Raw genomic sequence first — 27313 nt, forward strand, 5'->3', positions numbered from 1 at the left:
ACTGAGGCACAGAGTGGTAAAGAAAAGTGCCCAAGGTCACACAGCGAGGAGGTGGAGATGCAAGTGTTCCAGAGAGTCCACAGAGCCCACCCCTTAACCACTCCACCAGACGTGGAGGAGAAGTCCGAGGTCATGAGACATGTCTGCATGCCAGCAGCACCGGACACAGTACCCAGCAGATCGTCCTTCCATGCTGGCTGGCTGGGGACCCCCAGCACTCTGACTCCACCAATGGCAGAGACAGTACACATGGCCCTGGTCCAGGACTGCAGCTTGAATCCACCCCCCACCCCCGGAAAGAACAACCATCCAGTCATCACACCCCCAGCCTTGGTCCAGGGAGGTAGCCTTCCCAGCTCTACTCTGCACAGCAGGCACCTGCCCTGGGACACTCTATTGGCTTCGAGTTCACATCTCCCTAGCCAACCTTTCCTGAGCTATGAGCCAGATCACGTGGTGGCACCACAAGGATCAAAGATGCAAAAGTCCCAGCCTCTCTGTTCCCAGAGCTTACACCAGCAGGGCAGCAGGACGGCCACATGGGGACGCACAAAGAGCTGTACCATCCCCTTTGCTCTCTGCCTTTGTCAGTGGTTCCCATCTCAAATGGCCCCTCCTTTTAGAAGGATTTTCCTGCTGCCCTTACCTGCAAGTCCACATACTCAATCGACACCCAAGAGAGAAGGGGGGAAGTACCTGAGGGGGGAGAGTTCACCACTGAGGGCCCAGCTTCCTCGGGGTGGCAGAGGGGAGCGTGAGGGGTGGATCCAAGGTGCGGCCTGAGGGGTGAGCTTGGGGCCTCGTGCCACGATGTAGGGGAAGAGCATGGGCATGGAGTTCAAACTGGGTGCTGCCACTCCTTGCTGTGTGTGATCCTGGAGGAGGTGGCTTAACTCCTCTGAGATTATTACCTTGTGTATAAAACGGGGATGATAATAGATGGGTGTCCTAGAGAGCTGATAGTGGACGCAATGAGCTCAATGTGGCGGGAATTCAAACAGTGGCTCCTTTGTCACCGACCCTGCTGCCTCTGAAAATCCCCAGCACTTGAGCATTTACCCCATTTCTGTCTTGCATTAGGGTGAACAGGGTACTTGTCCTTTCTGCTATTGGGCCACAAGCCTCTAGAAGCCAGGGACACTGCCCTCCTCATCCCCATAGCCCCTGCAGATCAAGAGACTGAACTGACTGAAGCTGGAGCCCTGATAATTATCACAGAAATAATTATCAGCATCATCACTTGCCACTTTTCCTGCCAGGCTCTGTGTCCCTATACATACCTCATTAACTCATCTAGTCCTCTGAGCTTGTACAATTATCTATATTTTAAAGACCAGGAAAATAGAGGTGCGAAGAGGAAAATAACTTGCCTGAAGTCACAAGCAGCCCCCAGAAGGTGGGCAGAAGGGCGCCCCTCCTCACCCCCAGCCAAACTCGATCTCTACATCGAGACCAATACCCAGAGAAGATCCAGAGAGCTCCTGGCTCACTAAGGCCACACAGGACAGGAATTCTTGCCACAGAATTCACAGTTTCATTTCCTTGAGTAGCACAAAATAAACTCACATGGAATTATCTTTGTCGCCCTGTGTATTTTATTAAAAATTTCACAGGCAGCGAAAATGGCAGGAATCTTGACGTGTGCTTCTCTGCATCTCGGCACCTGGAATGGAACCTTCCATAGAACTGAGAGGAAATACTGAATGACTAAGGACAGGAATGGATAGATGAACACGTGGGGAGAGATGCGTATTTGTTAAAGTCCTCTGCCACCACACATTGTTCTAAAAATAAAATGCTGCAAAATACAGGATGAACTGCTCTGAAACTACAAACAAAATATATTTGGAACACAGGCAACTTTTAGTTCCTGACATGAATGGAGGAGGGAGGCAGAGGGACAGGTAATCCAGAGGAAATTAAGGAAGAAGGTAACTCCTGAGCAACTGCTGAGAATCAGGCACCGAGAGAGCATGTTCAGATCAAGCATTTCCATGTCACCCTCACACACCCTTCAGGACAGGTCTAATTAGTATCATTTTATAGATGAGGAGGCAGAGGCTTGGAGAGGCTGATTAGCTTATCCAAGGACATCACAGAGTGAAGAGTTCAACCCTGATATCAAAGTCCATACCTTCTACCTGACACGGGAACCTGGTGTGGCTGCCCGACCGGGTCCACCAGCTCTCCTGGAGCAAGTGAGTCAAGGGCTCTCAGACCTCAGGATGGGGCTTCTCTGCCCAGCAGGCGGAGGAGGAGCAGTGAGCACAGACGCCCAGTGCTGGGAACCTGGGCGTGTGTGCCCCCTCGAGGGCACCCTCAGCGCTCCTCAACTTCCTTGAGGACACAGTCACTCACAGACACAGGGTTCTTCCATCTCCCAAGGACGGTTTGCTCTGTTAACCCCCTCTTCCTCTTCAGTAAGCTAAACGAGGCTGCTCCTTTGCTGTCCAGACAACAACTTCCTGGTGCCTTAGACATAGTTCCCTTAGCTGCTCCTCAGAGGCTTTTCAAATATGAAAACCTAGGCAGGCAGCCTGTCCTCAATCTGCTTTCCTGGTGGACCCGCCAAGCCCCTTCTTCCTGCCTCTCCATGCCTTGCCTGGGGCACTGTGTGCTGCCCGTTCATCCAGGAGAAATCAGTATGTGACAGAAACCTGAAGGAGCCCTGGGGAAGGATGGCAGTGCACATCCTCCCGTTGCCTGATGCTGCTCAGAGAGGAGTAATGGCCCTTAGCATTCCTCCAAGTGGTACAGGGGAGGAGGGGAGGAGGCTGCGATTTACGGTCATTCAAATATTTGGAGATGCTCCCTGGACAGGAACGAAGGGATGCCAAAGAAACCATCTCAGTAGGAGTCTTAGTAACTATTGGTGCGAGTCTGCATTTATTTTATTCCAAGACCTACTTGCCTAGTTTTTCTTTAAACATTTTAAATTTAGGTAGTTTTATAGCAGAAAACAACCCAATGAATATTAAACCCTTTACATCCTTTGAAATTAACTTTCTGATCTTGATCAAAACATATGTTTGTGTACTATTCCTGAGCCTTTTCTGATGTGACATTCGCGAGATGAAAGCAAAGAGCTGGTCAAAGACAAGGGGGCCCCGGTATTAACCAAATTCAAGTGTACCAGATAGGAAGTCATTTGTAAAACCCAGATGTTGACTCTGTGTCAGTGTGGAAAACAGACTCCAACTCCAGCTTTGTGGGAGGGGAACAAAGACAAGGAGATCGCTCCTACAGTGCTTGGTCGGCTCACCGTGCATCTTAGGAGCAAGCCTCTTCCTACCTTGCAAGTAAACAAAAGAGAAACCTAGTGATTTACTCATCTCTCACTCTTTCTGTCTCTCCCTCTGGGTTCCTCACCTCAGTACCTAAGGACAGTCTAGAAGCTTGGTTGTTGTTACCTTGAAATTATAATGAGTCTCAGAAAAAGAAATAGTGTCAACTAGGAAAGGAAAACTGGTGGATATGCTGACATTTGGCAAGTGGTAGGTGGCAGGGACCCAGGCTGGCTGGGTGTTTCTAACTTGTGTCTAGTCACTGATTTAACAGTGATCACTCTCAGGCAGCATGGCTTAGGAGTTTTTTATTGAGGTATAACATTCATATACTAAATGCACAATCTTCAGTAGATAGCTTGAATAAATTTTATCAAGTTAACATCCTTACATAACTACCACTCAGATCAAGATATAAAACATTACCAGCACTCCCAAAATCTTTGTGCCTCCTTCATCTGCGTAGCTTTTTTTCTTCACAGTCACCACCACCCACCCTTACTCCCCACAATAATTAGAAATTCTGGCTAAAATGAAAACTCAAGAAGTCACAGGCAACCCCAGAGGCAACACCTAATGTATTCGCAATGTTCACACTGCTGTGGGACAGAATCCTCCCACACTCTGACACAGCCTTTATTTAGCCCTGACCTCAAAGAAAAGATACCTCCGAAAGCAAAGAGGTTTCCAGAGCAGCTCCTATCTGTACAGAGTGAGAAGAGCTGCGAAAGGAAGCGGATGTGGCAGGAAGGGAGGGAAAGAAGGTGGCAGTGTCAGGTCTGCCCTCCCGAGGTCCCTCTGGGAGACTCTGTCCCGATCCGACCTTCACGTGGGTTCACCTGAGGCAGCGGCCCCCACAGGTGGGAGGGACCCATCATGAAAAGATTCCAGTCCACACAAACCAGTGCCACACGGCTGACCAGTCCTCGCACCCATCAGTCCCAACTTGGGCACTAGTCATGAGGACAGCACCTCACTTTTCCATTATGGAAACGGGCTTACTAGAACCAACCCCTCTGACCACTAAGGAAGGCTATGAGGGCAAGTGAACGACCCCCACGGAATGGCTTTGGAAGCAAATATAAGGTAGCACCATATCCGAAACACACAATCTGCGAGTGTGAAGTAGGGCTTGAAAGCTCAAGTGCTTGGGTCAGGCAGGGATTTTGAAAGGGGCAGCTGGCCAGTGGCAGCTGTGGCACACTGGGGCCCGGGCCCCTGTCTGAATGGGGCAGACGTGGAGAACGTAGTCTCGAGGAGGCAATTATCTTCTGATTATTTCAAGAGAAATCATAAGCTCATTTTCATGTGAAATATTGTATTTTAAAAAATTGACATGGAACGCAGTTTAAAAGAAGAGTAATACCGTGAACCAAATAAAACACATCGGCAGGAGATGTGACCTATAGATAAACAGTTCCCAACCTCTAGTGTTCCAGTCCAGGGTTCTCCATCTTTGTTCCCACCCCATCGCTCTCGAGGGATCAGACACGTGCCATGGACAGCAGTGGCTCACTGGGGCTAAGAGGGTACACACACTCCAGGCTAAAGAGAGACAACTGAGTCCAACATCCTATTTTGTTTTTTAAGCAGATTATGAACCTGTGGTCCAGGAAGGAAACGTGATTTTACCAGGGCCACCCCAGTGAGAGTGGTGAGGCCTCCCAACTTCCACTTCTAGGCGCCGCCGCCTGACCCCCTTCCCCTGCAGATAGCAAGTACGATCAGGAGATGAGAGCGCAGGCAGCAAGCAGGAGGTCGGGCCTCATCTCACGGGCCTGCGGATTCTGCTCACCCCAAATGGCCCCCTTGACCCACAAGCCCAAGGCTCCCTGCTGGCAGGGGCCTTTGGAGGAGCCTAGGAGGGACCCTTACCTGCACATCAAGGTTTTTGCGAGAGGAGGCGGGCGTGTTGGCATAGGAGCTGATGGAGGAGCTGGTGTTGATGTCATCAGTGCTGAGGTTGTCTATGGTGTCGCTGATCCCGCTGCTGACGGAGCTGCTGTCATCCCAGCTGCCAAGACAAACACATCCTGAGCACCAAAACCTCACACCGCGCCAGCTCAGGCTGACAATATAGACAAATGTGTAACACGCCCACGGATCCCTGTGTCATAAAGACCCAGACGAAGCTCTTTTGCCTGGGAAATGACTCATCTTCAAGGGTACCATCCACCTGTGCTGTTCTGGACTGGCAGCTGGGTGAAGTGGCTGATACACACCTTCCCCCAAAGGTTGGGTGCGTCCCTGGGCAGAGGTGACTCAAGACACTACCCACTTCCTACCCCATCCTCAACTTCGTCTCGGGAACTTTATAGGAGCCAATGGCTACTTCCCAGGCCTAGCAGCAGAGTAGGTACAGTAGGTTTGGAGACTAGAGCTGGGAGCGGTGCAGAGCAAGAGTTAACAGTGGCACCTCCCTCGGGGTCAGAGTGGGAAGAGCTGCCGGTGGAATTCTCTGGACTCCACTCCTGGACTGAAGTGCCAAGGGAAGGAAAGTGGCACAAGTGAGCACAAAACTTCAACTCTATTAGTAGCTCTAAGTCTAACAATATCCCAGGATACATCTAAAATAGAGTCCGTTTCCCAACCCTCAGATCCATTGAGACCACCCCCCATGCTCAAGTCAAATCTCCAACAATGATTCTTCTTCTTCCTCCTTAGCATCTCCCATCTCCCAACACCACCAAGTCCTTTAATCCGCCACTTCGTCCGACCACCTCTACTTGTCAAATGTATCCCAGTGGGGACAGCTCTCCACCTCTCCTGCCACCCTGCAGTGCAAGGGGCTGCCAACTCTGCCTCAGTTACAGCCAACAGGACAGCTGGGCCCTGTGCTCCACGTCTACACCCCAACAATCCATTCTCCCCACAGCAGCCAGAATGATCTCTCTGAAACGTAAATCAGACCTTGCTGCTCCATTGCTTAATATCCTCTAGTAGCTTCTCAGGAACTTAAAACCCAAACTCCTTACTCTGGCCCTCAAGACCCTCTGATCCGGCCTCCCACTCCAGTCCTGTCTCAGGCCCGCCTCTCCAATGCTCACTGGCTCTGGTCTCATGGGCTTCTGTTCCTTCTAAGCCAACAGGGCTCTTGTGTTCACGGCTTTGCACTTGTTGTCCCTCTTCCTGGACACGTGTCCCTGCCTCCTCCTCATCTGAAGAGTCACCTCCTCAGAAAGGCGTTCCCTGGTCCCTCTCTCTGCAGTGCCCCTGCCATCACTGCCCATCAAGCCTGCTGCATGTTCTCATTTGTTGGGTTGCAGGGTGGTAGGTACATTGCAGGTGCTTAATAAATCCTTGCCAATTTAAATTCATGGGAGTGAGAAGTTGAGGAGACTATAAAGTAAGCTTCCAACATAAATCTAACGCTGCTCTACTTGATCCAGTGGAAAAAGGTAAGGATCGCTGTTTTTCTAGTGCACAGGTGGGGAAACTGAGGCTTAGGAAGGTAAGGCGCCATGGATTAGCCCAGACTGCAAAAGGTGGAGCGGGAGCTGGGTCCAGCCACCAACTCCAGAGCCACCTTCTTCACTGTGACACCAGATGGCTTTCCATCACGTCCATTTTCAGTGCACACTGAACATGACGTGGACCCCTTCCCCAGGAGGAAGCCCAGGCTTGGGGGGCCAGGCAGAGCCGGTTGAATGTCAGACAGCAGGAGCAGCAGGGCCAGTATCTATGTCCAGGCCTGTATGATAACGAAGCGCTGACTTAACCACATTCCTCCACCACACTGCCCTCCACGACGCATCATGCTGAGAGATCCGCAAAGTAGCAGCCTAAAGCCTGGGAAATGCCGGGTGGCTGAGCACCACTCCCCCTAAATAACCCGAAAGAAGTTCTAGTTCACTCCATCAGCTTGTGAGACGCCTGCCTGAGCTCTGCTGATCTTAGTGAAAACCTATTCTCATCACCTTTCCCTTCAGCACGCCCATCTGGCTTCCAGAAGTCCAGCTGGAGGGTCCCGCACGAATGCAGGGGAATGTGGGAAGGCAGCTCCAAGGAGGGAGGATAAAGGCAGGAAGTGTGAGGTCTCAGAAAGGGGTTTGCTGTGGTCGAATCCACAAGGGTCCAGAGGGTCCCACGGCTGCAGGGTCTCAGCAGACTTCACTGCTACGTGTCCACCACTTTGGCCCGGCCTCCATCTGCATCCAAATCGTCCTTCAAGGCTCCAGCCCACCCTCCTGGGAACTCCCACACAGTCTCACGCATTCGGATTCGCTTCTATACACACCTACACAGTTTTCTAGTTACTCCCTCTATGAAGGTCTGTCCAACCTTCCGAATATATGCAGGGGCCTGCTTAGTGACAGCAACAAAGTGCATGTCATGTGCCAGGCATCGTGCTTGAAATAGATACTTCTCCAATCCTTGTATCACACTGCCAGGTACCTATTAGCCTCCCCACTTGACAGAGGGAGAAATCAAAGTTGAAAGAACAAGTATCTTGATCAGTGTCGTTCAGCCAATGTTGGAACTGGGTTAAAAATGCAGAAGTGTCTAACATGTTCTCCCTCCAGCTTGTATCACGCTGCCTTCCTCTCCAAGGGCCTTTCGTGCCAACTGCCACGTGCCAACTACTCAGTGTCTGCACGCATTCTCCCCAACTCTCCTATTTACTCATCGGTGGCCTTGCTTCTTAATGAGGACACTGAGGCTGTGAGAATTGGCCGAGGTCACTCTGCAAATGCATGGCAGACCTGGGAGTGAGACGCTACCTGACCCCACAGCCTACCTCTCCACCCCCAACCCCCACCAGCCGGGCAGTGCTACAGCAATGTCACCTTACTTTGTGGCCACATCCACTCCACCTCCAGGCACACAGCACGTGTTTATTAACCGCCTCCTGACTGAACTCACCTGCAGAGGAGACGGGCCAGTTCTGATGCAAACTCACCACCCGTGGCAGATTCCAAGCCCAGCTCCCTCCCACTTCATTCTTTGACAAGTCACAACTTCCGTGCCTCAGTTTCTTTATGGATGACACATGAATGATCCTAACTAGGCTGGCAACCATGTAAGGCTCTGCTGGGGAAAGCATGACATAAAAGATGGAAAAGGACTCAAATCTGCCCTCAAGAATAAAAGAAAATCCCATGAGTCTTTAATTGCATCTGCTCTCTGGGGTTAGGACTTGAATGTATCTAAAATTTCCTGTAATCCGACGAAGAAGAAAGGGGGCTGACAGGAGAGTGTGGCAGTGGGGAGGAAGGAGGAAAGTTAGTAACAGACGCCCACAAATCCAGGTCCCAGAATTTTTGCTTTGAAATTGTACCCGCTCTTCCCCTGTGGCCTTTCAACACCAAGATATCGTTCCAGAGGGGCATGCGGCACTCATCACACACACGACCTTCCCACATTGGTGACTGGAACATCATGGGGCTACCCTGAGTTTACAGGAAGTCCTTGTAACCAAGCCAGCCCAGAAGAGGAGAAACCAGTGATGGACCCCACAGAGGAGTAGGGTGGGAAAACTGATAAGGAGGATGAAGGGGCAGTGACGCGAAGGAAGCCCAAGCCCAGCAAGAGTGGCCTCGGTGTCCCCCAGAGCTGTCTCTGCACTCAGTAAACCAGCCATGTCTCCTTCACTTCTGGATCTTTTGGGACACTGGCAAGTCTTTCTAGATATAAAATCACTTAGCTTCAACTGTTCTTTCCCCCAAATTCACGGTATAAATGGTTATGAGCCACCAAGATTAAGGTCAGTGAGTTCCAAGATGTATTCTAAGGAAAACTAGTTCTATGAGATGCTCTGAGATAACAATGCTGTCCTAACAAAGGACTGTGGGGTATGCTGGCTCTTCTATCCCCTTCTTAGAAATTCATGTTGTCCATGAACTTCTTAATAGTTGTGATGTGCTGGAATGATCTCTTTAATTTTCCCTAAGATAGCACTCCCCAAACTTGTATGACCACACAGGAGATACTGTGAAGAATGAAACATAACTCTGGAAGAAATGCACATGGAGCCTAGAGGCACCCCTGGGAGACCCAAACGGAGAACTAATAAATTCCTTTCTTTTGCTCAAAACTAGTTTGCTTATTAGGTTTTTGTCACTTATACTTGTGCTAACTAAAGGAGAATCCCAAGTTGTAAAATGACTCCAGACATGGCTGACAGTCAGACAGAAAAAATATGGAAAGCATGCAGAACTCATGCAGGCAGTAAGGACATTAGTTGACTCCAATCAAGTGGCAAAGGAAATTAGGTACAACCTGGGATGGGGTACAGAAGTCCATTGACCCAAATCGGGCGGTACGTGTTGAAAGAGGTTACAAAAACTGATTACGACTGGAACTTGAAAGAAACCCAGAGGATGTGTGTTTACTGTGTGGTGAAATGAAATTCCAGCCAAGAGGCTCAAGGGACCCTGATGACACAGCAGAAAGAACTACAGTGGCTCTGGAACAATCATTCTGGAATATTAATTGATCATTCCTGTGCCCTGGTTTTGAATCTGACTGAAAAGAACCATACGATGGTCCTGAGCCCACCAGAGATGACAAACCTACTGCCCTTACTTGGGAGTAAATGACTTTAAATCCCGGGAAAGGTTTAGAAAGATGTATCTTCATACTCAATACTTGAGTTTAAGATGAAAGTTTTGTGATCATCGGGATAATCTATGTATATTTATAATATTTAAAAGAATACATGGCATATTAGAGAATCTGAACAGTCTTGTGATTTTGATTTCAAATGAGCACATGTTTCGGATGAGATTTTTAAGATAAAAGATTTAAGAATTGGATTCAGACTATAAAAACAACTGAAGTGTTCAACATAACCTAACTTATGACATTTGTAACTTTAATTTATTTGATTTGCAAGAGTTCTTCAAGTGCTTAGAAAGATTGTGCTTGTTAGGCTGGTAAGTCCGCCCTGTCAGATATTTAAAGAGCCTGAAGAAACCAGGTATGTTAAATTTATTAATGCAGAATGAAATATTTAAGGAAACTTAATTACTGAAGTTTGCAAACAGTACCAATTGTTTAGTTAAATTCAATTTGTTAAGTCTGAACTAAAATAAAGAACTAACTAAATAAATGGAAATGATATTAATTTATACCAAAATACTTGATTTATAGGTGAGATTTGTAAGAAAACCTAGGTTTAAAAATTAAAACTTCAATAATTGAATAGGAAAACCTAATTAACTCTAAGAAGTTCTTTTGGGGCACAAAAGCACTCCTCAGACATTTAGGAAAATATTAAAGCAGATTTCATTTTGTGAATGAATGAATGATTTTTACATGAATGACCAGAAGAACAAATGAACCCAAGAGAGCATCTACCCCGTTTCCCAGTTTTCCCCACTCTGGTTCACCTTTGCTCTACATTGTAAGACTCCCAAAGCTACTCCAAACTGTTCCAAAAATCTTAGCGGAAGCAGCATTGTGTCAATAGCCTTGGGAAACAAGCAGAAGACACCTCTTCCTTCTGCCTTAGGTTCTATAACAGGAAACTAGAAGGAAGGTGGGACAGAGAGCTTGGCTGGCTTCCCTGTCTTTTTTTTTTTTTTTTAATATTTTAAAGTTTCAAGACAGCACTATCATGGATATGCCTTAAAAATTGTTTGGCTGAGACATCTAGAAAAATGGCAAGAAGATGCTTCCATTGATTCCTCAGAGCCATCAACACAAAAGCATCATTTCCTAACCAGATCACAGCCATGTACCTTTTTCTCTACTCAATGACATGTCCTCCATTGATCTCATCAGATAATGGCACAACTGGAGATATAAGCGATCAGATTTGAAAACGACTTTCACCTACTTTTAGCCAATGGGTGGGTGGAAGGAATTTCAACAAATTTTACTACTTTACTTCAAGACTCCTAAACTCAGTATTTTTGGATCCTGAGCTGAGGCCTTGACTTCATTTGTTCATCTCATCCAGTCAGCCAGTTCCCTCTACGTCCCAGGCATGGTGCAAGGCAGTGGGGATACAGTGATGACTCAGAGTTGTCCCTACCCTTGACAGAAAAGCCGGTGGATGTGACCAACAAGAACACATAGCTCAGACACAAATGAAAATGTAAAATAGGGCATCAAGTGGAGACTGTACTGGTTCTAGACACTTCTACCGCCTTCAATATGTCCTCACACCACCAGCCAAGTGCCAGCACTACGCAGTAGTCTGCAGGGTGCCAAGGCTCAGGGCCACCAACGCTCTTTGCTGTGCTGCTCTCTCTCCTTCAAAGCATGGAAGTGACAAAGGCAAGGAGCCAGGAAAGCCAGGCCCTGGCCCCAGCCTTCCCCAGAACTACTTCCTGTTAGAGTTCAGACCAGTCACTTCCTCTCTAGGCCCCAGTCTCCTGTATGAGGGAGCTGGATGAAGCCATGCCAAAGGTTGCTTTCTCACCGACATCCTGTGAGTTTAAGCTCAGAGGAAAGTTGGTACAAAGCCAAATGGGCAAACTGAAGGTCCCCAGTGGTCTCAGAGCATCTTCTCCCACTCAGTAACAGCTGCCAAACAGGTAAGTGCACTCTCTAGCCTCTGGGCTTCTTCATTGCTGATTTCACCCCTCAGATTTTTTTTTTAAAGCCCATACAAAGCCTCAAATATCTGGAATAGCTGCCAGTATCTCATGCATAGGGAAAAATTAGCCCTGGGTAGTAACTTCCCTCTTTAGACAGAGATGTGCTCTCCCATTTGACACAATCCGCATCTCAGCCTTTGCATTCATATATGCTACCTGCTTGGCCCGGCAATTTGAGTTTGCAAACCCTCATACAGAGGCATTACAACCCAATTCACAACTGAGAGTGTGCCTTAGACCACGCTATTTATCCACAAAGGAATAGGATACAATCTTACCTAATATTTATAGCCACCATTGACAGTGTTTACCAAATGCCAGGCACCATACGAGGCACATTACATGTAGTATTTCACTCCCATTTTCCACTGGATGAAATGGAGGCTGAGGTCCCAGAGCTCATCAGATGGAGAGGATTCAAACCAGGGTCTACTGACTCCATGCAGCCTTGCAGCTCATCAGAAAGAGTACATACAGATCAGCTTCGAAATCTCCGTTTGCTATCGAGCCCAATCACAAAAGAACCTCCACCTGCTGACCGCAACCAAGCATATCAAGAAGAGACCCCACCTTGGCCAAGAGAGCATTTTAGCCAGAAGCAAGGCTCTCGAGGCCTCAATGGTTTGTCTACCACCCCTTGGAGAAATACAGATGTGAAGACAAAGAGATCTCCATAAGTGACCAGAAAATCCATTCAGAAATGAAAAGGCCCATAAAACCAGGCGATCCAGTTTCAGAGTCTTACAGGAGGTGCTGACACCACTGTGTCAGGAATTCAAATGCCACTCAAAGGCCTTCGAGCACAATGTTAACAGCCCAAATACAAGCTATCTGCTATGAAAAACACAGGTGAAAGAGTCATAAATTGTCCCACCTTCTCACACTGCCTGTTCTCCTCACCGTTGTGGGGAGCGAGCATTCCACAGAAGCCAGGAAGGAAGCCTGCTTTCACCAGGCCCCCCAAGAAATCACCTCTGATTTGGTAAATTTTTAATATTGAGCTCTTCCGGGGAGTATCTAGATGCAGGAGGAATCTGCAATGGTTCTGAGCTAATGTGATACTATATTTACAACTTCAACTCCCATGAAGCAAAAAGGCAAAACAGAATCCCAAGGTTGGATGGATGATTAAACAGATGTTTCCACTAGGATTTACACTCCCGGACGTGAGGAATCCTGGCTTTCAGCAAAAGACTCTGACTCTGAGAAAGGAGTTACTGAAGGATCCGGAGGGTCATTAGACTTTTCAAATGGACTCTCTGTGAGATAATGTCGTTTATTCAGGGGAAAGACATGCTAAATGATGTAAAAAAATCAGATTGCAGATATATATTGGTTCTCTGATCATTAATAAGCCACAGAGATGAAGAACTATTAACTGTGGTTCTGAAAAGCAATCTTCACAAAGCAGCAGATCCGGATCCCCCTCAAGCCCCAAAGACTCGGTCTACTTCCAGAAGGCCCTTCCGGTCCTCAGAAAGGGTCTGGGCCGGCCCTGCCCCCTTTCCGCCTCTCTCCTGGTGACTAAACTCACGCTGCAGAGCCCGCAAGGGCTGTGTCCAGGCCTTACCTGCTGGCTTTTCCAGTTCACCTCCCGAATCACAGCAGAGCCCATTCACAGGGCCCTGTGCCCCCTCCAGACAGCTGCACTCAGTTGCAAAAGCCCAGACTGGTGGAACTTGTTTTCTGGCTATTGTTCAAGGCAATTGTTCCTGTGAAACCCCAGGGCCCTAGCAGAATGAGATCCTTTGGTGTGGATGAGTGAGCAAGCCCAACCATAGGCTTGGGAGTAACCCCCAGGGATGAGAAAGCACTGGCTACCTACCTCTCCCACACAGGTATGTTAACTATTTCCTCCCCAGGAGGCTTGCTCAAGAGCATCCTCTCCTCTAACCACTGCTGAGGCCTATTAAGAAAACCCACCTTCAAAGAATGCAGCACGACTCCTGCAGAATCCATCCTTTCATTGTCTCTCTGGGAACGGTGACGATTTAACAGACAACTGCCATTGAAGTCTAAAGTTGTCCCAGACTCCGTGCTAGTTACCCCGTGAATAATATGCATTATTTCATTTAATCCTCACAACTCTGTGATAAAAATTACAACACTTATTGATGGCTTACTTATGCGCCAGGCCCTTTTACTTATATCCTGGGTACTATTGGATATACTAATACCATACCCATTTTAGAGCTAAGACAATTGAGGCTTAGAAAGGCCCAAAGCTCATACAACTAAGAAATGTTGAAGCTGGGATTCAAACAGATCCGAGAGTGTCCAGTGTCCGACCACCTCGTTTATGTATTCATTTGACACATTTTAATGACCACCTATCATGTGCATTACAAGGACTTCAAAGTTTTCCACACCAAAAAGATACAATCACTCAAAAAAAGCCACAAGCAGGCCACCTCTCCCTAGGTTTCACCTCTGGGATCAGCCTACATGGTTTGCAGTTCTGGCGCAAAATGTCCGAAAACTTGAGCTCGAATTAAAGCAAGGGCAGAGTCAGAAACTAACCTCAGTAAATTCAGTCTCATCTAGCCGTGGGCCAGGGCACCACTAAGCCCTGGGGGCTCTGGAGAAAGAAGTGAGAGAGACCTGTGTTTGAACCCTGGGCTTGCCCCTCTACTTTGTCAGAGCACCTTCACCTCCAGCAGACCCAGGTTTCCTCCTGTGTAATATAGTGCTAGTAACACCCAGTCCTCATAAGCCCTTTGTGGGGGCCACGTCAGATCTCCAGGCACAGGGGACATAACCAGCTCATGTCAGCTGCAGTCCAGGATGCAGGGGACCTGCAGGGACCGCAGGAAGGAGATGCAGGCCCACACTATGAAATAGATGATCAAGTTCTAGTGCAAGAACTTGCTTCTGCTGCCGCCATAACTGGACAGTGTCCCAGGGGAGAAGCAGCTTCTACAGACGGTGCCAGGTGCAAGGCCAATCACTTCGGGGGAAACATGAACCCCATAAAGAGGGCTCCAGGGGGATTTAGCAGCACTCAGAAGGCCCCAGGGTTGAGTTTCACCCCACAGCACCTTTGTCTCATTTTGGTAGCTCATTCCTTCAACAAGTAGGTGGTCCTCTGAGTAAGCATGAAATTCCTCCCCTTGGTTCCAGGCCTTGGTCGGGTTAGAAGCCCTGGCTCCGGTCCGGAAGCCTCATACCCTCATTGTTGCAATCGGCACCGGCGTGTCTGTTGACCTCAGCTACACAAAGCCCTCTCTCCTCCAAGGCTCCTCCAGAGAGGGCTGCCAACATTTGGTCCACTGTCGGCCAGTTTCTGCCAGAGACCCAAAACACCCATCCTGGTGTTCTGTTTAGCAGAAGATAGTGTACCCTAAACATCAGCAGAATTCAGCAGATTATATATAGCTCATGAAAATAACAGGCAACACTTATCACGCAGGGTGAGAAGTTCTAACAGTGGGCTCCAGGTACTTGCTAAGCACTTCACATACATCATCCCACACACTCCTCTCCCTCACCCTAGAAGGCACAGACTATTAACTTCTCTTTCCATAGAGGTGGAATCTGAGGTTTACAGAGGGCTGGTGACCTGCCCAAGGTGCCAGAGCTAATCAGTGGAGCTGGATTTGAACATGGATCTGCCCTATTCTAAACCCAAGCTCTTCTTAACCACATGAATTCAACCCAAGCAGAGGGAAAGATGCTTTTTTTTTTTTTTTTTTAAAGATTTTATTTATTTTATTTTTTCCCCCCAAAGCCCCAGTGGGTAGTTGTACGTCGTAGCTGCACATCCTTCTAGTTGCTGTATGTGGGACTCGGCCCCAGGATGAACGGAGAAGTGGTGCCTCGATGCACACCCGGGATCCGAACCCGGGCCACCAGCATCGCAGCGCGCGCACTTAACCACCAAGCCACGGGGCCGGCCCCGGGAAAGATGCTTCTAAGTCGATCACAGTCACGTAAGAACTCAGAACTCCCACCTGCTACCCAAAAAGCTCAGGACACTTTTTAATGCAATCAAAGCATTCTTAAAACATCTCCAAGTAGTTAAAGACAAGTGGCAGGAGGAGGTGGCACATCCCAGACAGGGCACTGGCTGGCTAGGTGGAGGGGGAGCGGGAGTCCCAACACTCCCATTAACCTCCCCCCCACACACACACTCACTCACACTTACCTCCCAATACATCCTAGGGGGCTAGCAACCTGAACACACAAAACAGGACCACAACCGCCTCGGGGCAGCAGACAGAGGGCTGTCCCCCCAAACCAAGCCGGCCTCACTCTGTGGTGTCAGCGGGCTGCCCTTAAGCTACCCTTGCGGGGGCAACCAGGAAGCGAACTCAGGTCAAGAAACAACCGCTCGAAATCAGCTTTGCAACCCCGGAGCAGCTCAGCCCCAGCTAATGAGCCACCTCCAGCACACACGTGAGCAGCTAGGGCAAGCATGGGTCAGCATTAACACGTCGGGTGTCCAACCCCTCCCTCCAGGACTCAACAAATCCAGCTCCTCCAGAGGCAGTCCCAGAGCTCAGGGCAGGGTGCCGGCAGCCCAAGGCCAGCTCCAAGGCCACTGACCCGCCCAGATTTGACTTTCACTTGGGCTCCCGCCCCCTGAACCAGGGACAACGCAAATCCAGTTACAGACCCCTCCACCAGCTCAGCCGCCTCAAAGAGATCAGAGAACTCCCAGGTAGGTCCTGCTGCCAAAGCAGAGTTGCTTCTTAATGTACAACCCCTCCCTCCCAGAAACGAGCAGGAGCTAGGAAGCACAGGCAGGCCACGCTCGAGAGTATCGATCGTGTGCACTCTCGGGAGTCCTCCACGACAAACAGCGCCCTTCACCCAGCTGACCCCACGTTTACACTCACAGATGGAACCATCCCAAGCCATCTGCCAAACACAACAAGGAAGGCAGAGTGGAGGGGTGGACTTGGGTTCCAATCCCAGCTTTGCCTCTGATTAGCTGGGCGACCTTGAGCAAGTTACTTAACCTCTCTTCGTTCCCACTGCCTCACCTCAAAATTGAGAATAATATTGCTGCTTTGCAATGAAAATTAAACGAGACAATGTCTGTTAGATGCCCAGCAAGTGGTAGGTGGTAACGAACATTGTTTTCTCTTCCCCTTGTCTGGCTTAAAAATAGAAGTGCTCCTCTTTGGGCAGCTTTATAACAGTCCTAACAAACAAGAAAAGTACTCATACTTCAATCTCCCACACCGTCTCTCCTGGAGCCTAGTTTCCAGAACAAAACCCACCCAGTAATTTGCAGTATTAGTAAACAACCACAAGTTCACCCGGCTTCTTAGATTCCAAATAAAACCTCCAACTGCAAGTCACTTTAATCAGGGCCCCTGAACCCCCAGCAGCCCTTGCCTGGAGCCCACACTGCCTCTCTCCTGCGCCCTCCTCCCCCAGACTGTAACGTCTCCCCGCAAAACCTGGAATAAGCACCTAAGACAGCTGAGTGATCAATACTGAGTCTTTCAGTCTCAGCAGCCTAATTTGATAAGATGGTCCGGAAAATACTGACATTTCTCAAATGTCCCAGTGACCAGGGACATTTAGGTAACGCTCCAGCTTCCTCTGAAACTATCAAGGTTAGAAGGAAAGGGGATGAGGGTGGGAGGGAGAAGGATGCTGAATTTCCCGACCTGCGACTTCCCCAGCACATAGCCCATGGGGATTCTGGCAGCTGCGGCACTAGCTGCTCTACCCGGCTTTCCAATACCATCCAAGGAGCAAGGCAGTACACGCACCACATCCTGCCCCAGGCACCAGAAATTTCAGGAAATCGTCCTACCTTGTTAGGTCCCTAGGCCAGAGCATTTCACTACATTGTGGTCCTTAGAGAAAGCGGACAAAGAAGCTGAATGAGTCTCCCGATGGCAACTCTTCAGCCCGCGGAGGCAGCCAGAGCCAGCCCACGTCCTGCCAGGGAATCCCAGGCACCCACCCGGCAACTCTGACTAAAGGACCCGCTAGAAGGGGATCATCCTCCCCCTGCCCAGGAAAGAAATCCGATCCACCAACAAAATTAACCCCTGAAGTGCTGAAGGAGCCAGAGGTCAGGCCTGAGTGCTAGTATCAAGTCAGCTGTGAAAAGTTTCAGCAAAGCAAAAGCTAACACCAAACTCTGCAGCCGTTACCGTAAAGCTCCGAGTGGGAGCGCCCTCACCCTGGTCCCAGGGGAGTCTGTAAGAGCAGGTCAAGTTGAGTACACTCTAAATGTGAAAAAATATTTTAAATCCCCACGGACTATGCTAAAACGTTGGAGAAAGTCTTTTGAGCCCAAAGTGCTACTTTTAATAATGACACAAAATTCATTGACAGTAACATTTCTTAGTTCATTCCATCGACAACTGAATGCAAAGTGTTTGACTGAAATGATCAGCCCACAGAGATAACTTCTGAACCCCAAAGGGGAAAAGACACCTATTTGTACAGTTAATGATGACATACATTATTTCCGGTGATGTCAATTTTGACGCAGTGTCAACGAAAATATGCATTAATTCCTCATGCTACTTTTTTTTTTAAAGATGTTCAGTCTGTGCATGGCTATTTTAAACATTATGGTACAGAGACTGGGAGGGGAGGTGCAACGGGAGAGAGTCCCAGTTCTGGGATGGGAAGGGGTTGCACAGACTAATCCCTATTAAAGCCTGTAATCAAGGAATTCAGAAGGAACCTTGTAAACAGATGCCTCGAACAATGAACAACTGTTTCACTATTGAGAATTCAAAAGCAAAATTATGTTATAGCCACAAGCTTTTATTTCAAAATGAACTAGGATTAAGATGCTCTCCAAACCCCCTACTCCCTCTCCAAAAATCCTACCAGTTGGCTCCTGGCAGCTTTCAAAGACTTCCTTGAGAAAGGCTCTCCCTCTGGCCTGGGCCGCCTCTCCAGTAGGATGGGGGAGTATGGGGGTTGTGTGTGTGAGTTAGGGTGGGTGGTGAGGGAAGGAAGCAATAACCGGCTCCAAGCAAGGTCTCTGCGTGATCAGCATTTGCTCAGCAAACAGAAGCCTTTCAAAGGGGAATGAAGAGCCATTCCTCCCCCACCCAAGAGAGAGAGAATAAAAGGTCAGCTCAGGGAGGAAGCGAGGGTCTAGGGGGGCTTCCCAGGCGAATGCAAAAGCAAACGTGTCCAGGAGCAGAGATTCTAATCTTGAAGGAGTCCCAACCGAAGTTAATCATTGACATCTCATCCCTCAGAGCCCTCCCCACTTGAAAAGCTGCTGCCAGCATCTGCCTGGGGAGTGGGAGGCAGAGGCCAGGGGTCGGGGAGGGGTGACTCTGGGGAGGCGGGTACAGTCCAGACTTATTGAGACAAAAAAGTCAGGATGGACCCAACCTCTGGCTGAAAAAGATGCTTTAAGCCATTCCTCTTACCTTCTACACTGTCTCTGGACTGAATTTATCCTTACGACATGACTTGTTTGAACATCTGGCTGACCTCTGAGTTAATTGGGGTGTAATGGGATGGTGCCTATGTATATGGAGACATACATACATAAACACATATATCCATATGCATATACATACACACAGATATACATATGAAAAATTCCACTGTTTGCTACAGTTGATCTTTGTTTTTAACATGTAAAAACCCAGATTAACTGCCAAGAGAAACTAAGGAATGTCTATCCATTCATTTATTCATTCATTCAACTGATACTGAGCACCTGCCAATCACAGTTCTAAGTGCTGAGGATACAACAGTCAACAAAACAGACAAAAAAGTCCCCCACTCTACTGCAACTTGCCTTTTAGTGGTAGAACTATAAAATAAATGAGACAAATGTAAATTATACAGTATGTTAGTGATAAATGCTAAGAAGAAAAAGTAACATAGGGAAGAAGATGTGATTTGTCAATGGGTGCTAGGGAAGGCCTGCTGAGGAGATGGTTATTGCTATAGACCTGAAAGACGTGTGGGAGCTAATTATGGGTTCTCTGGGGGTAAGAGCCTTCCAAGAGAGGAAACAGTCAGTGCAAAGGTCCTGAGACAGGATACAACTTGCACATTCATTCCAAGAATCTGGAGCCCAGTATGGCTGGAGCACAGTGAGCAGTGAAACAAAGAGAGCCTAGAGGAGGTCAAGTCAGAGGGACAGGGGTAAAGGGAGGGAGGGAGGAGGGTGCCTGAGGGGAGCCTGGCAAGTTGCTGTAAGCATCTTGGCCTTTACTCCCAGAGAGGATGCACCAGAGGGTGAACAAACAAAGTTTCTCTTTGTATAAAAGTTCGTGTAAATCTCCTACAACACCAAATATATCACTTGGTGCACAATTTTTACAAGGGCAAGTTTATTGCACAAGACAATGTGCTTTAAGAGGTCTCAGTCCTCTTTCTGTGGTTAAAAGTAAGAATCCTATCTTTATAGGAAACACTGAATTCTTTGCAGCTACAGGTTCAAATGTAGCTAGGGCTTTTCCACGCTATGAAAGATAACACTTGGTGTGGCTAAGAGATCCAGCAACAGCAGAAGAGAAAAAAGGAAGGTAGGTCAACCAGCTCCAGGAGAGCACATGCCCTTTGGTGCTTTTCAAAGAACCAGTCTTCCCCCGTCATTTCTCAACCTGGTTTCTAAACAGGCCAAATTCCAAAGACCTTCTAGAACCTGTAACATTTTGCTCCATAAAAACGTTATCAGGGCCGGCCCCGTGGCTTAGCGGTTAAGTGCGTGCGCTCCGCTACTGGCGGCCCGGGTTCAGATCCTGGGCGCGCACCGACGCACCGCTTCTCCGGCCATGCTGAGGCCGCGTCCCACATACAGCAACTAGGAGGATGTGACACTATGACATACAACTACCTACTGGGGCTTTGGGGAAAAAAAGGAGGAGGATTGGCAATAGATGTTAGCTCAGAGCCGGTCTTCCTCAGCAAAAAGAGGAGGATTAGCACGGATGTTAGCTCAGGGCTGATCTTCCTCACAAAAAACAAAAAAACAAAAAAACAATGTCATCAATGATGTTAAGGTTCCCAGGTTAACTTTGAGTCACTTTTTAAACCAAAAAGTAGCTGATAAGCTCTACCTAGGTATCAAAGAGTAGAAGAAAACTTTATTCTTGGAAATATGGTATGTAATTAAGAAAACAGAAATCACTGAAATGAATCTAGAAACATGTTCACTTATAACTAATGAGTACTTTATTAAAACAATACTAAGGAAGACACTTTGCTTCCTCTCCTCCAACATTATCAGCTTCTCCCTCTTTACTGGCTCTTTCCCACTAGCTGAGAAATATAGCATCCATCTCACCAAATAAAACAAAACGGTCTCTGACCCATTGCCCATATTCTCCTCCATGACCATGCTAGTCTTTGCTCCATGTTATAGCAAAAACACCTCAAAGGAGCTGTCTGTACTCCAACGCCTATGGCCCATTCTCTCTCCAACCCACCAGTCAGACTTGTGTCCCCACTACTCCACTGAAACCACTTTCTGTTTCTTCTGAGAACATCAATGGCTTATTTCTTGCCAAAGCCAAAGGTCAATTCTCCATTCTTACTCTAAGTTTTCAACAGCATATAGCACCTGCAGCATCTTCCTTCCTGAATGGGTTTCTTCTTGGTTTCCTTGCCATCATCTGCACCTGGTTTCTTCCCCCTCCCTGGCGGTGCCTCTCAGTTGCCTTTGCTCATCCTCCTCTCCTTCCTCTCCTCTCTAGACCTCTAGGGTTCTGTCCCTAGTCTCCTTCTCTTCTCTACCTAGTCCTTTCCCAGGTGATCTCATCCATGGCTTCAAATACTAAGTATAGATGGACAACTCTAAAGATTGTTTCTCTAGTCTGGGCCCCTTTGTGTACTCAACACATTTCAAATCTAACGCACCTTATGTAAAACTACTGCTTCCAGCTTTCAATTTGCACCCCCACTCCCAAAGTCCTCCCCATCTCAGTCAATATACGACTATCCTTCAGCCATCCTTAATTCTCTCCTTACTGCCTCCTATACAATCCATTAGCAAGCCCTTTTGGCTATAGCTTCCCAACACACCTTGACCTGATCACTTCTCAGCGTCTACAGTAAGATAACCTTGGTCCAAGCGACCACCATCTCTCTCCTCCAACAGCCACCTCCCTGATCACTCAGTCTTCCTCTTGCCCTGCTGGGATCCACCATCCACACAGCAATGACAGTGATCTTTCTCAAGTGTACATCAGATCGTGTTACCTTCCTGCCTAAGACCCTCCAATAGCTGCCTACGGAACTTAGAATAAAATCCAAATTCATTCCCTTGGCCTAGAAGGGATCTAGCTCCTGCCCACTCCCTCTGCCACTCTGCCCTGTCCTTCATTATGTTCAAATACAAGGTTCTCTTGGGCCCTCGAACCTACCAGGCCTCCTCCCACTTCACAGGCCCTAGGCTGTGGCTCCTTCTGCCTGGAATGTTCTTCCCTATGTCTCGCAGGGCTGCCTCCTTCTCATGGTTCAGGTCTTGGCTAGACTGTCACCTCCTCTGGGATTTCTCCCTAGACTCTAGCCCAGTTAGCTCCACTACACGATCCTCTTCATGGAACTTACCAGTCAGCACACTATCTTTTTTACGTAATGGAGGGTGGCATTTATTTTTTGTATTTTCCAAAACAACAGTAAGGTTCTCTGAGGACAGGAGAGCCATTTGCTTTTATTCTGAGCGATCTCTTTCAGTGCCTTCAGCACCACTGATGTAGTCCTGGACCAACTGGGTACAGGAAGACAAAATAGGGAACTGAATGTTCTGTGCAGTCTCCTGGGGCCTTTTGGTACTTTCAACGGTTAGCTCATGGGTCTTAATTTTTTATTTGGTCAGACATCCATTTCCATTTGAGAACCTGATAGAATCTCAGGTCTGTCTCCCCGTAGAAAAATGTATGCAGTCATGCGCTGCATAACAATATTTCAGTCAACGATGGACCGAATGTAAGACGGTGGTCCTGTAAGACTAGTACCGTGTAGCCTAGGTGTGTAGTCTAGGTTTGTGTAAGCACACTCTATGATGTTCACACAATGACGAAATCACTTAACAACGCCTTTCTCAGAACTTATCCCCATCTTTAAGTGATGCATGACTATACAGACAACATTTTGCACACAATTTCAGGGGATTCACTGACCCCCCCGAAGCCTGTCCATAAACCCCAGGTTAAGGGCAGCTGCTTCTGAGCGTTATGGCACTGACTTCATACAAGGTCTAGTTTCCTTTTGAGACTATGATTCTTTGTTTTCTTAATTTGGGAGCCAGTCTTAACTCATTTGGGTAACTTTCTTCTGACTGGCTAGTAACAGAAAAAGAGGGAAAAGAAGGCAGGCAGGCTCCCCTGGATGGATGAACAAGAATGGGAAGATAAGGGGTTTAAAGTAGATCTGTGAAAATGAGAAGCATTGCGTTGCCTGCCGTGGAATCTTACCGAGTATGATCCGCAGTAGATGGTGGGAAGGGGAGAAACACTCCAGGGGTCTTTGACAAAGCCTTCAAAGTATGGGAGTTAACCCTAGGGATTTTGTGGGTTTTAACAAAAATTATAAGAAACTAGGTAGCTTTGGGGTAGAAAATGAACAGCATTTAACAAATAGCCACTTGGTGCCTAAGCTGTGCCAGACACCAGACTGGACATTGGGAATGTAAGGGTGAGTAAAAGAAAGTGTCCCAGCCCTGGGGGAGCTGGTTACTCGGAGGAGACAAGGAAGATCATTCTGGATGTCATGGTAAAAGTGATGAAGGAAATAAACGTGCTGGGAAAGAGAGTCACAGGAGGCCCTTCCTTTAGAGAGTGTTCAGGAGGGCATCTCTGGAAGTGACATTTACACTAACATGTGAAATGAGAGGGAGCCAGACGGCCATTAAAAGAGGGAAGCCAGGTGTTCCAGGTGGAGGGGTCAAGCGCAAAGGCCAGAGGGAGGGAAGAGCTGTTTGTTTGAGGAACTGGAGGTGGCTACCACGCTTAGAGCCTGGGTGGGGGTGTTAACGGAACAGCAAGCCCATCCTCTGGAGAACTCCAAATCCTTCAGTAACAAGTGATGCCAGTGAGGTGTCAATAAAGAGCTTTGGAGATGCCGTCAGGGTACCCCTGCATCTCTTGCCCTTTTTTTTTTTTTTTTTTGTGAGGAGGACTAGCCCTGAGCTAACATCCAATGCCAATCCTCCTCTTTTTTGCTGAGGAAGACTGGCCCTGGGCCAACATCCGTGCCCACCTTCCTCTACCTTATATGGGACGCCACCACAGCATGGCTTGACAAGCGGTACGTCGGTGCACGCCTGGGATCCGAACTGGCCAACCCCCAGGCCGCCACAGCGGAGCGCGCGCACTTAACTGCTTGCGCCACCGGGCCGGCCCCGTGCATCTCCTGCCTTCTTTCTCCATTTCCTCGTTTCTTTTCCGGGGCTCAGGACCTAGAGGATACGTGAGAAACCCCCCTTTCCTGTTGAGGTGCTTATGCAGAGTCTCTGCTTCCAGTGGTCTTGGCCCGGCTTATTCTTCACATTTACACAGATTGTGGATCCCGCCCTCCTTTTCCAGAGAGGAGGTGATACTGTCTTCTAATCTTATTGTCAAGACACAATGAGCTGTGTTTCAGCTTCAATGTTTTATCTTGTGGAGCTGCAGTTTCTGTTACCTTCAATTGGTTAATTCCTGGGCTTGTCTGGAGCCCTAACGGTGGGTACTCGCACGTGAAAGCACACACATACTCCTCCATCTCTCAACAAAGGGCTTCATTCATCAGGCAGAGCATCCAATCTGTTCTCCGTGTTGACTCCCCTCCCGTTCTGAATCTGAAACCAGAGGCTTGTTAACAAAACCTTGGACAGAGCAGGCCGAAGAACATGACCACAGGTGCCAGCCTCTTCCACTGAAAATCACAATCCCAGACTTTCCGTCTTCAATGCAACATCAGAGATGTCTTTTCTAACAGGTTGCCAATTGACTACAGATCAACTCCAAAACGGCAGCACTTCCAACAAAGAACATGTGAGGCCAAAATTATTATTATTATTATTTTTTGGTGAGGAAGATTATCCCTAAGCTAACACCTGTGCCAACCTTTCCTCTATTTTGTATGTGGGTCACCGCCACAGCATGGCTGACGAGTGGTGTAGCTCCGCGCCCAGGATCCAAACCCGTGCACGTGGTTCTGAAAGTGGAGCATGCTGAACTTAACCACTAAGCCACCGGGCCAGCCCCCCAAATTATTTTTAATGATAATAATAATTCAGATTTATAGACTTCACTGCCTGTAAATCTCATCTTATTTAATTCTCAGAACTGTGCTAACATGTATTACTATCCTTATGTTAAAGGAAAACAAACTGGGACCCAGAGAATTTAGATGACTTGCCATCATCATACAACTGCTAAGGGTCAGAGTGAAGGCCATCCCTTCAGATGCCAAATCCTGGTTGGTTTCCATGACACCACAGCACTTAGGGTAGTGAACACTTCCAGGCCACTATGCCAACAGACGACACTATGACATTTTGTGGGCCCAGGCGTCAAGGTTATCTCAGAGTCCTTTAGCTGATGCTAATACTTTCAGGCTTGGTCTAATTTAGATACACCCTTTCACCAAAGTGCATGATATAATGGCTTCTTGTATATTTCCAGTGACTGTTCTCTTTAAAATATTGGCATTGACTTTTATGTGCCAGGCATGGTGCTTGTGGGATGCAAAAGAGAAAAGGTCTCTCTCTCCCCTCATGAAGCTCACAGTCTGGTATGTGTGAGAGTGTCAGGCAGCGAAAAAAAACAAAAATACATTTAATTGCAAATCATGATACATGCCATGAAAGAACAGTAAGCTGTGAGCACACATTGTAGGGGTGAAAAAAGATTACCGTCCATAAAGTCAGAAAACTCCGTGTGCAGGCTGCCTGTATAGGAATGCTGTGCAATGAGGAAAGCTGACCATTTGGAGGAAAAGTTTAAATTTGTGCCTAGATGTAGTTTTCTACATAGTAAAATCTAGATTATCCCAAAAAGCCCCATCCCAAACACCCTTGGCTGACAACAGCAGCCACAAAATTCCTGTGTCATTGTCCTCATGGCCGGTGAGGAGCACCAGCGGATTAGGAACTTCATTCGGCAGGTGTTTCAGGGGAGGATGATTCGGGAGCTGGGCTTTCCTGCATCTTCAGTCATGCTAATAAGCCTGGTTATTTAAAAGGACTACCAAGAAAACTCAAAGAGGTAAATCCATGTGGCAATCTGGTCTTTAAAAAAAAAAAAAATAAAGGAAATTAAAAATAATACCATCGGCTATAAGAAGTTGTATTTTCATACTGGTGTTGTAGGTACGTAGGGAGAATTCTGAGAGTTCAAATGTTTATTTTTGCAGCTGGACTGTTCTCTCTATTAAGATATGGACGGGCAATGAATAAAATATTTCAAAGCCACTTTCTGAATGTGGCTCCAGCTGTAAGGACATCCCTGAGTGTGTCCACTCCAGGTGAGACCATGAGGGAGAGGAACAGGGGGGCTAGGGGTGGGGCGAAGAGATCAGAGAGGAAGCACGCAGGGGCTTATCGGGGCAGCCTTGAGCGCAATGATTTAAGCCAACGGTGTGGGGAGTCTGGTCTCACTTCACCTCACACACCCAGAGTTCTCCACCGGCCCAGGTCATGCAGCTCTCACACCGTGGAGGCACACCACAGAGCAGCAGAGAGGACACCAACCCGAGCCGGGTTTGGTCAGGTCACTTCCTGACTGTGGCTCCCAGAGGGCTTGCCTGTTCAGTGAGCCGACTGCCGCCCCAGAGGTTCTCTAAGACCCCTCTAGGCATGAATGTTTTGTCTGCACCCCTAGATCTCCCACTGAAATCCTTTTCAAAAGAAAATTCATTTGCCTTGTGAACTTGACTCATGCTCTTCTGTCCCCTGCTGGGGACAGCCCCTGGATTTTCTGCAGACACTCTAGGTGTCAGGTGTTGTACCAACGCTGTAAAGACCCCCTCGCACACAACCCTGCCAACAGCCCCGTGAGGTGGTAGTAGTCTCCTGTAAGGAAACCTGCTCTGTACCTTAGCTTCAGGATTTCACTGTTTCCCTTCTGAGTTTATAGTGACTATAAAATAGGTTCAAAAACCTTCCACAATCTCTAAACCACAATCTTGTCTAAGTCAAAAGGAAAAAAAAAAAACAGGCTGGCAAAGAGCCCAACTCACTCTAGGTATTTGCCTAGTGGGGAGGTGAGCTGAAAAGTTACAGACTGGTTAAGAATTAAACTCCTTCCATTTGACCAATAGTCTCTACGAGAAGAACTGCTTGAATGGAGGAAGAGAAATAAAGCAGGGTGAGTGCACATAGCAAGTGCTTACAAATTCTGCTGTGGGTACTGAAGGCCCACTGTGTGCAGGGATGTACACTGTGGATAGCAAAACTCACAATACCCCAGTAAAACAGATACATTATCCCCAACTCACAACTCGGAGAGGTTAGGTACGTGGCTCAAGGTCACAGAGCTAATAAGTGCTAAAGAACAAGTCTGCCTGATTCATAAGTCAGTGTCCTCCTGGAGATTTTTTTAAGCT

General features: G+C 47.9%; 1 protein-coding gene across 5 annotated transcripts in view; it reads right to left on the bottom strand.

Moving 5' to 3' along the window:
• The window catches only part of NAV2 (neuron navigator 2), a 697375-nt gene that overhangs the window by 69814 nt on the left and 600248 nt on the right, over positions 1 to 27313 (bottom strand). For 4 of the 5 annotated variants that reach the window (XM_087433096.1, XM_087433094.1, XM_087433097.1 and 1 more), the window contains exon 12: positions 5160 to 5298. In XM_087433096.1, coding sequence (XP_087289222.1) covers positions 5160 to 5298 — 139 coding nt within the window. Of the gene's footprint in view, positions 1 to 5159; positions 5299 to 17600; positions 18149 to 27313 lie in introns of those variants that run through there. The other variant, XM_087433099.1, reaches the window with a different exon arrangement.

This window comes from Ceratotherium simum, chromosome 7 (genome assembly GCF_057802395.1).
Source record: "Ceratotherium simum simum isolate JZ-2026a chromosome 7, ASM5780239v1, whole genome shotgun sequence".
NCBI lineage: Eukaryota > Metazoa > Chordata > Mammalia > Perissodactyla > Rhinocerotidae > Ceratotherium > Ceratotherium simum.